Below are 13,671 nucleotides of genomic sequence, written 5' to 3' on the forward strand. Positions count from 1 at the left end.
GATGCCCTGTAACTTTGGGAAATTGTGAGACAGAAATTCAGGCATAAAGGAAAAAGGAGTCATTTCTATACCAGTGGCTTTCATTTTTGACTGTGACCATAATAAGAAATATTTTATATTGAAACTCAGAATACAATATACATGTATTTATCCAAATACAAATTCCATTAGACAATATATATGCTACTACCCTTGATGTACTATGTTATTTTCAACTGTACTTCATCAGCCTTTTTTTTTCCACTTAAGACCCAGTTGGGAGTGTTGTTTAAAAATCATTCTAGTCAGATCCTGTGTGGTAATGTAAGAAAGCAAGGGAATTGCGGAACGATGTTTAAATTTCCTTAGACAAAAACAAGTAAGAAATATGAAACCAAATCTAGATTCATCTGTATGTCAGGTATTTTTCCCTTTGGCCATTATTTTTTATTGCACAAATTACTAATTTAGACACAAAAATGACTGAAGGAATTAAACTCATTTTCGTAGTTGTCTCTATATCATGGTTTCCTATTACAAACTTTTTTAGTTTTATTAATGGAGGAAAAGGGAAAGCTGAGAAAGTAGGAAAACACCAGACCAAAGAGTGAGATGTTGGCTTTACCTATATTCCTAAGTAGGACTTTATGATGTCACTTAATGCTACTAGTGAATAGATTTAATTTATTTGTATCTGACACTGGGAGATGTTTTAAAAAGCTAGAACTCTTATATTCTGCTATCTTATACTACAGCCTTCCTACCTACTAAAAATTTTGATGCTGAAGGGATGCTTGTCACATTCTCTACTTTTCCTAAACACTGAAGGTGTTGCTTTAGCTTCTAGGAATAATTAGGTGACATTATTTGTTTTTACCAATTTGTTTTATTCTTGATTTATAACTTGTATTAATGCTTTAATGTGTATCTGTGCAATCCCACTAACTCTGTGACTACAGATACTCAGCCATTAGCTATTTTGGGAAGAACTGCTTTTTGTCCATTATTTTCACCATCCTGTTCTTCCTGCTACATATGTCCTGGGCTTAAAGTCTGTTTATATTAAGTTAAATAAGTTAATTTTAATAATCTTGTGCTCTAAGCTTACTGTATTTTATTTGTTTGTTAACAAGATAGGGCTTATTCCTATCTGTTACTGTCCTCAAAATTCCAATCTTATTTTGGATCATACTATTTATAAGATTTTAGATCTGAGAATGTCCAGGGTGGTAATATAATTACCAGTCTGATTGGTGTTGACCTCTTACCTAGTTTTCCTTAATCTTAAATACAAATTAAATAGTAAGTACACTAGCATGTTTTAAAATTAATGAACATTTAAAGAACATTCAGTCTTTGCAGAGCTTGAATTGTCATTGAATTTATTACATGATTAAAAATTTCTTTGCTGGAAAAGCAGGTATCTACATTGCTATTTGTAGCAGTAACTCTCCCTTTTCTTACCTATTGATTGTTATTAGGTACTTGGAACAAGTAAATCAAACCATAGATTCCTGTAAGATCTTATAGAAGTAGTTATTAAATTATCTCACAAGGGTGCCTGGGTGCCTCAGTCAGTTGAGTATCCGCCTTTGGCTCATGTCATGATCCCAGAGCTCTCCCCTGCCCCTCCCCTTGCTACTGTGTTCTCTCTCTCTCTCAAATAAATAAATAAAATCTTTAAAAACATTTATCTCACAAATATAACGACTTTTGCTCTGAAAGGATAAGGTCTTGACCCATCCCTTTGCTCAGATATAAATTCAAATTTGAATGTGGGTAATACATTTTGCTGAAGGTTGCTTTTAAAGAATAATTAAGTCTCTTAAAGTGAGCAATAGTTTTGGAACTGTGGCATCCTGAACCTGTTAAAGCAATATCTAGGGGAAACTCTTGGACTTTTTCACTAATAACATGTTGCAGATGTTTGAGGTACCTGCATTTCTGAGATTTCCTACTCTAGCAAAAAACAAAAACCGTTGACTCTCTGATTTTTTTTCTGTAGTGGTCTTATTACCTTCTTGTAATTCAGAGTATTTTAACATCAAATGGGTGATGACATTTTTCCTTTGGACTTGAGAATCATGTTGAATGTATTGGATGATCTTATTTTTAAAAATCTTAAGTTAACGTATGTTATTCATATATGTTGACTGCAATTCAGAAGAGTGAACTATTTTTTACCCAGATCTTTTTTAAAAGTGGATTTATTGTTTTTTAATTTATATACCGTAAAGTTCCTTCATTTTAAGTATACAATTCAGGGGCGCCTGGGTGGCGCAGTCATTAAGCGTCTGCCCTCGGCTCATGGCATGATCCTGGAGTTCTGGGATCGAGCCCCACATCGGGCTCCTCCACTAGGAGCCTGCTTCTTCCTCTCCCACTCCGCCTGCTTGTGTTCCCTCTCTCGCTGGCTGTCTCTATCTCTGTAGAATAAATAAATAAAATCTTTAAAAAAAAAAAAAGTATACAATTCAGTGAGTTTTAGTAAATTTACCAGATTGTGTAACCATCACCACCATCTAGTTTTAAACATCTCTGTCACTCTGAAAATATCTCTCATGCCAGTTTGTAATCAATCTTCCTTCTCAATACCATAACCCCAGGCAACCATTACTTTCCTTTCTGTCTCTATAGATTTGCCTTTCTCTATAGATTTGATATAGATGGTATTACACAATACGTCATCTTTTTTGTCAGGCTTCTTTCACTTAGCATAATGTTTTCAAGGTTCGTCTACCTTGTGGAATGTATGAGTAGTTTGTTCCTTTTCATTGTTGAATAGCCCCAGTTCTTCCTAAACAGGAAGAGTAAGCCTTGAGTTTGCCTCAAAGTAATTACTGTATATTTCATCCATTTTATGTCCAGATGCTAAGATTGTTAATAATGATAATTACTTTGTCATGAGGGGAGTAACTTAATTTAAGTGTGATCTAAAATCTTAAAATACATTTACTTCATTTTTAACATACACCGTCAATATCAGAAATCCTGTCTGAGAAGTCTGATTTTCTCCTAGGTAACACTCATGGTTTTTCTCACAGACTTTTATATGAAGACTTTATTTAAACGCAGAATAATTGTCCTTTGTGATTGAAGTTTAATGTAGTTTTTGGGTAAAGAAATGTTAAAGACTTATTTAATGGAAAATTTTAGAAGGATAGGTCTGGAAAAAACTGATTTCACGTTATATTTTAATATAATAAGACAGAGGTTTTGGGCACTTGAAAAACATTATTCACGTTGATTTACAAGTTATAGTTTCCTGTAGTAACCTTTACTTGCACAATTAATATTGTGAAGTAACAATTGGGATATCTTTAATGATATCCTCAACACTATTTTGACGCTATTTTAGATTTGATGTTCTTTAAAAGTCCAATCTAATAAGCAGAATTTTGAGATTGTTTCCTCTTTGATCTCCTTTCTCCCTGCCCCGTCTTTACTTCTGAAATCCTCCTATCCTAAAATTTCGATTTTTTGATTTAAAAATTCACATTTTTTGAATCGGCAACATCCCAGCATTTGCTGTATTGAAATAGATGACTACAGTCTTTAACCAACTCCCACTGGTGTGAATCTTTGAACATTCATCCTACAGCATTAGTTATAAGGGTTTTGGGAGGGAGGTCCGTGTGTGTGGGAGGGGGAGCTGATTTTTTTTTTTTTAGCATGGCACTTTTTCAAACATTTTTCATGTGCTTAGGTACATCCAAGCAGAAGTCCAGTTCCCTGCAGGTAGCAGATCAGGACGTACTGCCACCTTTTCACCCATACCAGCCTTTGGAGTGCATAGTAGAGGAGACTGAAGGCAAGCTGAATGAACTGGGACAAAGAATTAGTGCTATTGAAAAAGCACAGCTTAAGTCACTGGAGTTAATTCAAGGTGAACCTCTGAACAAAGATAAGATAGAAGAACTTAAAAAGAACAGAGAAGAGCAAGTCCAGAAGAAGAAGAAAATACTGAAAGAACTACAGAAAGTGGAAAGGCAGTTGCAGATGAAAACACAACAGCAATTTACCAAAGAATACTTGGAAACCAAAGGTCAGAAAGACACAGTATCTCTCCACCAGCAGTGCTCTCATAGAGGAGTCTTCCCAGAAGGGGAAGGAGATGGTAGTCTCCCAGAGGATCACTTTTCAGAATTACCTCAGGTTGACACAATCTTATTTAAAGATAATGATGTTGATGATGAGCAACAGTCTCCACCATCGGCAGAACAAATTGATTTTGTCCCAGTCCAGCCTTTATCATCTCCACAGTGTAACTTTTCCAGTGACTTAGGTTCTAATGGGACAAATTCTCTTGAACTTCAGAAAGTATCAGGTAATCATCAGATTATAGGACAGCCTCAGATTGCTATTACTGGACATGATCAGGGGCTGTTAGTTCAAGAACCAGATGGACTAATGGTTGCAACTCCAGCCCAGACGCTTACCGACACTCTTGATGACCTGATAGCAGGTGGGTTAAGAAATATATCTGTAATAATTTCTCTTTAATCTGTGTGCTCAACTTCTTTACACGACTCTCCAAAAACACCAAGTTGGTACTTTTCCACTTTAGAACTATCTTTGTAAAATTACTTATTCCTCGAGGTATTTGGGAAGTGAATTTAACTAAGCTGTACAGCACTAACACATAAAAGTGTGTTTTTCCCTTTTCTTTTTTGTTATTTGCAAAGGCAAAACATGAAGTTGCCATGAGCTTTTATTTTAGAACTTTGGTATCAAAACCACCCTGTGGGGCGCCTGGGTTGCTCAGTTGGTAGAGCATGCAGCTGTTGCTCTCCAGGTCGGGAGTGTGAGCCCCACACTGGGTGTAGAGCTTACTCTAAAACAAAACAAAACATCACCCTGTGTTATATCTTGGGTAGGAGATCCCAAAGTAGAATTTCTTTGTAGGCTTTGGAGGTATTCACATAAGCTTATACATTAAATTTTCCTGGTAATGGTTTTCATGTCTGAAAATCATAATTCTAAATTACATTGCTTTCTCTCTATTTATAATTTTATTAGATCAATTTAAATATGTTTAATTTAAAAAGATGTTCAGAGAAAACTATAAGCATTCCATGTTCTTGTATTTGTGGTTAGAAGATTCAAATTACATTGAAATTATTATCAACTGGATGATGATTTGGAGATTGAAATTTTTATATTAACTATCTTGATGAAAGCACACAGACACAACACACATACACACAGGAAAAGAAAAAAGAAAGGCCTGATAACCTTAAAGTGTATGTTTCTGTTTATTGTTGTGTGGAAAATTACAACTAGATATGAAATGAGGTGCACAAGTTTACTTTCCCTTTCATTGTCCTTGCAGCAGTGGGAAAACAGTGCAATTAATCATTTACCTTCCTAAAGATGGCTGGTGAATGTATCACCTCCATGAGAGCCCAGTTCAGAAATGCAGCCAGAATGGCTGTTGACAGTGGATGAAGACCAAGAACTAAGATGTAGCTGGAGTGATATTCAAAGGCAGGCCAGTCCTCTGTCTCTTGATTGCAACATTTTTTTCCTTACTGTTGTCTGTTTCCTCTTGTCATATTCTCCTCCCCTCTTCCCATCCCAATTATGCTATCCCAGTTTCCTTTCTTCTTTTGTGAGCTTTTAGCCTTCCTAATCTTTACTGAGTCTTTAAAAATGTGGAATAAGCTTACTTAAATCAGGAATTTTATTGGGCATTTGTATGACTTGCAATGGTTATAGAATTGTGATACTGCCTATGAGCCTCCTCTGATATTTAATAAGTATCCCTGAGCGGAGGAGGAATACTTAGTTTCCCATAAAGAAAATAAAAATTCTAAGAAATGTTTTAAGGGGTTAGATTCTTTATTCTTTAATTTGGGTTTTTATATCTTCAGCCCCTAGCCACTTAACTCAAATTAACTTTGTGTCATTAGTATCGAGAGTTTTTATAAATTACGAATAAACTCTTGGAGTTCATTTATTGTTCTAATTTCTAATCGGGGTAAAAGCAGATATTTGAGCGTCAAGTATAATTATGAATAATAATAATGAAATTGATAATATGAGAATAATATTTTTAAGACTTAGGATTACATAAATAGCATTATAATGTTTTTAATTGAATACTGAGTTTGCAGTTATGAAACCCACATTACTGCTCAATTTGGTTTTGTTGTAACTTAGAACTTGTCTTTTTTTTTTTTTTTTTTTAAATAATGTAGAAGCCACTCTAAAAGGAACTTGTAGATATTGACTTTATGGTAGCATTTATGAATGGTTCTTATAGGGGACGCAAAATTTATTTCATCAAACTATTTGTTACATTGAAATGGTCTTTTATAAAGTTCAAAAAAATTGTTTAGAAACATCGTTTTAATTATAGTGTTATATAAACTAAGAAAATATAACTTCTATTAGACATTAATGTCTAGTGATAGTGGGCCTATCATTTTGTATAATATTCTTTTATTGACAAACTTTAACATATGTATCACCCAATAACTAAAAAAAAATCTTCACATAAAAATTTTCCATTTTTATTTTTATCTGTTTTAAAATATAGAGCAATAATTAGATTTTCTTTGTTCAAGATGGTGAACTATCTCACCTAAAGTTAAAAAGGGTTATTTTCAAGACCAAGTTTCTCTCAATTTTCTTTATCAGAAGTGAAAGAAATTAGACAAGGATGGAGTAGGTGAATACCTACTTCTATAATTGCATGATGTATTAATATGTATCAGTATGATCATAGATTACACCAAAGATGTAGTTAATTTTACCCAAATTTAGTTCTCATCCCTTGTATTTAATAAAGGAGAGAATACTGTATATCTTACAGTTTTATTTTAGAGAATATTCATATATAATAGCAATAAATTTCACTCTTTAAATATAGGAGTATATTTTCTTTATTGCTGTTACATCAAAATATTTTCATGTAACTGAGTTAGATAAATAATTTATTAAGGTCATGACTTGATTAGCTGACTAAGTATTTTAGTATATGGTCTTATATGTGTCATACTGGATACAGTTCCAGACAGAATGTATGTAAACTCTTGATTACATGGAGCATGGTTCTTCAGGTCCTTTTCTTGTGAAAGTAAGTGCGGGCCTTTTAGAAGGTATCATAATAACAAGTGATTCTCAGTTCAAATGTGTAGAACTAAGGTTTGGAAATCTAAAAAAATACAAAATAGCTTTGACCATTGCTCAGTTCCAGAAACATCTAGTAAAAATTTTATTATTCATATATAAAGCAGATTGATTAAAAATTAACTCAATATCAATTTATTCACATTTATCGATCACTTACCGTGTACTAAGCTCTTTGCTTTATATACATTTTCTCATGGGCTATTTGTAATAATCTTATAAAATAGGTCCTTTTCCCACCTCAGTTTTTCTCTTGAAACAGTTTTCAAGAGAAAACTGAGGCTTATGGAAGTTGTTACTAGTGTCAAGACTCAAACTCAGTTTAGCACTGTTTAAGAACCTTAAGTGTAATATGCATGCATCTGATTCATGTTTAAGTTCTGAATTTATCTCAGAGATATTTGTTATTTCCTTAGACTGCTAAAAAAATTAACAATTTCCCTTATTGTTTTTATATTAAGATTTGGTATGTATGTAAGGTTTAATATAATTTTGTGGCTAGCACATTGTTACTGTTGTTGACACCTTAATAGGTCTCTTAAAACAAATTCCAGTTCAGAAGTATCTTGCTTTAAGTAATTAAGTAAGTAATGTAGTAGTCAATGTAAGCTTAAGAATAAAAAGGTAATTAGGAAGCCCTCTTATTTTTGAGGGAATTTGCAATAAATTATCTTTTTAAATAATTTCTTCTAATAGATGTTCATATTTTATTTATAGATTTGTATTTATTTGTATATTTAATAAAGTTACTATTATATGAAACAGATTATGGTGATTTAATTCCCTAAAATCTCACAGCATAGTTTATGTTAACCTAGTATCTGAGATTTTTATATGGTAAGGTTTATTATTATCTTCCATATTGCCTACAAAACCATCTTAAATTTCATAAAGGATTAAGTAGAATACAGTCAATTCTTCTGTCACCCCATGCATAAATTTAATTGGAATTATATAGTGACTTTTGTGGTAGTGATCTGTCAGAGTCATTTTCAGACACATTTCATTCAGAGGTAGGAAACATTTTAGGATTTATGAAAATGTTACAGTCCTGGTATAATTTTATATTATAAAACCTTTATTCCACATGTACCTTTTAAATCTTGCTACTTTCTGGTTCTATCTTTATTACTTTTTGTGTGTAATTAATGCTATTAAAGTCACTTTTGTGGAATGTTTCTGATTGTCATTATTGCAAGGAGGAAAAAATGTTTTAGGATAATGTTGTACAAAAATGTACGATAGTTGGTGTAACAACACATTTTTCGTAACAGAGCTGTTAAATGCACAGAAGTATTTTTTAAAAGCCATCTCTGTAAAGAAGTCTTATAGTATCACATCTGGCATAGTACTGTAATCAACTATTTAAAAATTTTTAAGTATCTGTTTTTCATAATAACAAAAAGATAACATGGATAAGCAACATCAACAATGATAAAAGTAGTTCTTTAGTAAGGTATTTGTTAATCATTATGAGACCACTGTTAAAATCTGACTATTACAGAGGAGCTACATATCGGTCTTTAGCGTCTTGTTTTCTAGAGCTGTTTTCCAAACATACCATATATTTTGAGGAGGTATAACAAAATACTGTCCGCTTTTAAAATTCGCTGAATGACAAAGATTTTTAAAGCTTTGTTTCCATTTTGTGCATGTTCTTATAGGTGAAACAAATATATAAAATAGTAATTCCTATTTGTAGCCATGATAGAAGCTACCGAAATTCATATAGCCAACATGATTTTACATATATTGGTGGGGAGGAAGATGGGATAGTTCGTATAGAAACATATCTGAACATATTAAAATTTGTGAAGTTATTTAAAGAAGTAGTACTAAACTTAGTCGTTTACACTTGTGAACAGTATCCTTGATTGGGATCCAGTCATATCCAAATTCTAGAGACTAAACATTCTTCAACCCTTGAAATGCTTACATTTTCCTTTGAGACCTATGTGTTTTTTATTTACTTTTAGTCTAGATGAGAGGTTATTGACATCACTGAAGCTTTGTCTTTTTTTATATTATTAATGATTATAGGGTTTTTTCTGAGTTTTTTCTTGAGTGAGTAGTAATGTTTTTACAGTGAGCTTTATTACTGAAAGTCCTATAAAATATCTGATAATTACTTTAATGAATACTTCACATGTGCCAAACACTGTGTATTTTAAATGCTTTTTGTACCTTACTTAGCAGACAGCTCGTAACATCCCTCTGAGATAGGTCCTATTTCTCCCACTGTGGGGCAAACTCTGCCTCTTATGAAACATAAGAAATATATAGAGACATAAAGATAAAATGTCTTAATTAACTCAGTTTTCAGACAGCAGTCTCGAATACCAGATTGAGATCCCTAATGAAAGTTCCAATGTTGATTTTAAAAATAGTTTTATTTTCAGAGATGGATTCATTTTAGCAAATTTTCAAAATAAATGTTGAGTTTTATTTTATTTTTTTTGAAGAGTTCATTTATTTATTTGACAGACTGAGAGAGACAGCGAGAGAGGGAACACAAGCAGGGAGAGTGGGAAAGGGAGAAGCAGGCCTCCCGCTGAGCAGGGAGCCCCATGCAAGGCTCAATCCTGACACCCCGGGATCGTGACCCGAGCCAAAGGCAGACACCTAACGACCGAGCCACCCAGGCGCCCCGAAATATTGAATTTTAAAAGCACACTGTCTTGCTATTTACATGAGAAATATTTTAACTTGTTCTCCTCCCCCCCCCATTTTGTGCATTGTACTCAGGATATTTTTGTCTAATTACTTTTTACAAACTAAGATATAAAATTTATTTTTTTATTGTAAACTATTTTTCCCTGTTGACAACATAAAAGGCTATCTGTTGTGTATGCACTGAATATTAAGCACCGTGCTAATAAGTATTTCACCTACATTATCTCAAGTGGTGTTTCCAACAATCTTTCAAGGCAGTTACTATTATTATCATCCCCATTTTACATATGAGGAAAATTGAGGCCCTAAGAGGTTAAATTACTTGCCCGAGATCAGAAAGTGGTGGAACTGGGTTTCAAACATAGGTCTATCTGATTCCAAATCTTGTGATTTAACTACTATGTTATCTTCCTGCTATAAAATTTTGTTTTCTGTGTTTTTCTGTATATAGGTGACTTTACTCTTTTAAGTAGAATTCAGCAATATGAATATTGTTTTTCAGCTGTGAGTAGCAGAGTGCCCAGTGGTTCAAACAGTTCCTCTCAGACCACGGAATGTCTTACACCTGAACCCTGTTCACAGTCTCCAAGCAATGTGGCTTCCCAGTCTATGCCCCCTGTGTATCCTTCAGTTGACATTGATGCACATGTGAGTAGATTGCTTGCTTGTTTGCTTGCTTTATTTATTTATTTATTTATTTATTTATTTATTTAAAATATTTTACTTATTTATTTTAGAGAGATAGAGAGAGTGCACAAGCGGGAGGAGGGGCAGAGGGAGAGAGAGAATCTCAAGCAGATTGCACACTGACCATGGAGCCCAAAGCAGGGCTCCATCTCACAACCCTAAGATCATGACCTGAGCAGAAATCAAGAGTTGGATGCTTAACTGACTGAGCCACCCAGGAGCCCCTCGATTGCTTGTTTATTTTGCAAATTCTGATTTTCTTTGGAGAAGTAAATTATCATCATACATTCATTGCGAAAATAAGTATTATTTGCTCTTCAAATGATAACCCCATTGTAAAGAAAAACTAACTTTTTTTCCCTCTAGACTGAGAGCAATCATGACACAGCATTAACATTAGCTTGTGCAGGTGGTCACGAAGAACTTGTATCTGTACTCATTGCGCGAGATGCTAAAATTGAGCACAGAGACAAAAAAGGTAAGAAATGTCAGTCAGAAGTAAAGCCTGAGAGTACTTACATCAGAAGACAGTTTTTTCTTATGTTTTCTTGTAGAAAACAGTTATGTTTTTGATTATCAATGAATAGTTCCTAGACTATCTCGGTGAAAGGATGGGTAAGCATATTTCAATTAGGAATCTCCAGTGAAGTAGAGCAAGTTGTGGTTGTCTTTCTCCTTAATCCCAAAGTAGAGCATACAGAGGTATCAAAGTTCATTATGATTATAAACTTCAGTAGTTTCGTTTGACTTAGCATTTCCTTTTTATCATGTGTTTTTGGGTTTTTGTCACTAGTAAATTAGTGATTAGAGCAGTTTTATGTTAAATGGTTGTACGTATCTGCCCCAAAGATCTTCTTCTATTGAGATAATAGAGAATTAAAAACAATGGCTCAATAAGTAAAAAAAAAACACAAAATTGAGATTTTTATTTTCTGCTGTAGGTTTCACACCACTGATCCTGGCAGCAACAGCAGGGCATGTTGGAGTTGTTGAAATCCTTTTGGATAAAGGCGGAGATATAGAAGCACAGTCTGAACGCACTAAGGATACTCCACTTTCATTAGCATGTTCTGGTGGACGTCAGGAGGTGTGTTAATGTTAATTTTCATTTTGTAAACATTGTGCTCATATTTTAAGTATGCATTGCTTAGTAATTTAGCCACATGAATAAAACTTGCATGTGTTGTGACATGTTCCATATACTAAATTTAATGGGAGTAGTGAATCACCTTTTAGGGAATCTGTTTCTTGCCCTTTAGGGAAAAAAAATAATTCTGTTTATTCTTACATTTCTTGAGGCTGCATGAACCACAATCCTAACACATATGAAATGCAAATTCATCACTCAACAATTGATGAGTAGAATGAGTAATATCTTGTTATTTCAATATAATTGATATTTCAAAGCTCCAAAGTTCTCGATATGAAATTGAATCCATTTCTCTAAAGTGCTGATAATTTGAATATTTAGGGCATACTTAAAATGTTAGATATTCAGACAATGAAGTTACAAGTTCCATTTCTTTGTGCTTCCTTCATTATAATTGAACCCTTGGTTTAAACTGGATTTCTCTGTTTATATTTTACTTTGTAGGTGGTAGACTTGCTGCTGGCTCGAGGTGCAAATAAAGAACATAGGAATGTGTCTGATTATACACCATTGAGTCTGGCTGCATCTGGAGGATATGTTAATATTATTAAGATTCTGCTTAATGCTGGGGCAGAGATTAATTCAAGGTACCTATCTTAATTTTATTATTCATGATTTATAAATTGCTACCTTGGGGTTAAGTGTCTTCCTCCAAATATTTGTACAGATACCATTTTTAATTAAGATAGTACTAAACACTATACTTCTAACTAAAAATTAAAAATTTTTTTAGAGATAGTACTAAAGTTATAAGACCAACAGTTACTCCTATAATGTGCTTATAAGTAATCACAGCTTCTTTCAGCTAACATAGCTATTTTTAAAGATGTCTCACTTCAGAAAGTACTTCGTTATGTATGGTTGGAAATTTATAACCTCTAAATAGGGATTATGTTTTAAATTGTGAGATTTTCCTATTCCTAGTTAGTAGTCCACACAAATAAAATTTATTCATTGATGTTAGAAGCCTTTCTTTTTACTGAATCATTTTCATCTTTTATATTCTCTATGCTTTTTAAGAAACAACAGGCAACATATTATCTTAATTTTCTAAGCACATTTCTCCCCTTAGGACTGGGAGTAAACTAGGTATTTCTCCCCTGATGTTGGCTGCCATGAATGGACATGTTCCTGCAGTGAAACTGCTGCTGGATATGGGTTCAGACATTAATGCCCAAATAGAGACCAATCGGAACACAGCTCTCACTTTGGCCTGTTTCCAAGGCCGAGCAGAAGTCGTGAGTTTGCTTCTAGACCGAAAAGCCAATGTTGAACATAGGGCAAAGGTAAGCATTTTATAACTTTTCAACTACTTAGGGTGTGTTTCTAGTGTAAAGAGCATAGAGTTTCGGAATTCCTGGCTGGTAGAGTTTACTTAAAAATATACATTTATAAAAGGGCACCTGGCTGGTTCAGTCAGTAGAGTGTGTGTCTCTTCATTTTGGAGCTGTGAGTTTGAGTCCCATGTTGGATGTAGAGATTACTTAAAAATAAAATCTTAAAAGGGATTCCTGGGTGGCTCCGTCGGTTGGGTTTCTGCCTTCAGCTTGGGTCATGATCCCAGGGTCCTGGGATCGAGTCCCGCGTCAGGCTCCCTGCTTGGTGAGGAGCCTGCTTCTCCCTCGGCATGCCTCTCCCCCTGCTTGTGCTCTCTCTGTCAAATAAATAAATAAAAATAAAATCTTAAAAAAAAATTGCATGACATTTCAACTCAAATTGAATGTGCTGTTTTAAATTGTCTTAAGTTATAATGAGATCCCAAGGCAAGATCCGGGAATTGTGGTATACAGTGGCCAATGACACACTATCATCATTCATGACTTTTATTAAGAACAATGAAGAAAGTAGAATCTGTATGTTTTCCAACCTCAGCCTTGAGTAGCTCTCTATTAATCCTCCAGTTTGCAATCTTTGCATATAATAAGATATCTTTGTAGTAAGATTATTTCGTTGAGGGGTTTTTTTGGTTTTTTTTTTTTTTCTTTTTTTTAAGTAAGCTCTATGCCCAACATGGAGCTTGAACTCACAACCCTGAGATCAAGAGTCAC

At 33.8% G+C, this 13,671-nt stretch overlaps 1 protein-coding gene across 20 annotated transcripts in view; it reads left to right on the forward strand.

Annotated features, from left to right (window-relative positions):
- Nucleotides 1–13,671, forward strand: part of ANKHD1 (ankyrin repeat and KH domain containing 1) — a 125,283-nt gene that overhangs the window by 82,621 nt on the left and 28,991 nt on the right. For 16 of the 20 annotated variants that reach the window (XM_057307102.1, XM_057307103.1, XM_057307105.1 and 13 more), the window contains 6 exons: nt 3,686–4,444; nt 10,289–10,434; nt 10,840–10,951; nt 11,415–11,560; nt 12,068–12,210; nt 12,696–12,909. In XM_057307102.1, the coding sequence (XP_057163085.1) occupies nt 3,686–4,444; nt 10,289–10,434; nt 10,840–10,951; nt 11,415–11,560; nt 12,068–12,210; nt 12,696–12,909 (1,520 nt within the window). The remainder of the gene's footprint in view (nt 1–3,685; nt 4,445–10,288; nt 10,435–10,839; nt 10,952–11,414; nt 11,561–12,067; nt 12,211–12,695; nt 12,910–13,671) is intronic. The other 4 variants (XM_057307110.1, XM_057307111.1, XM_057307112.1 and 1 more) reach the window with 1 other exon arrangement.

The sequence above is a fragment of the Ursus arctos genome, unplaced genomic scaffold (genome assembly GCF_023065955.2).
Source record: "Ursus arctos isolate Adak ecotype North America unplaced genomic scaffold, UrsArc2.0 scaffold_5, whole genome shotgun sequence".
NCBI lineage: Eukaryota > Metazoa > Chordata > Mammalia > Carnivora > Ursidae > Ursus > Ursus arctos.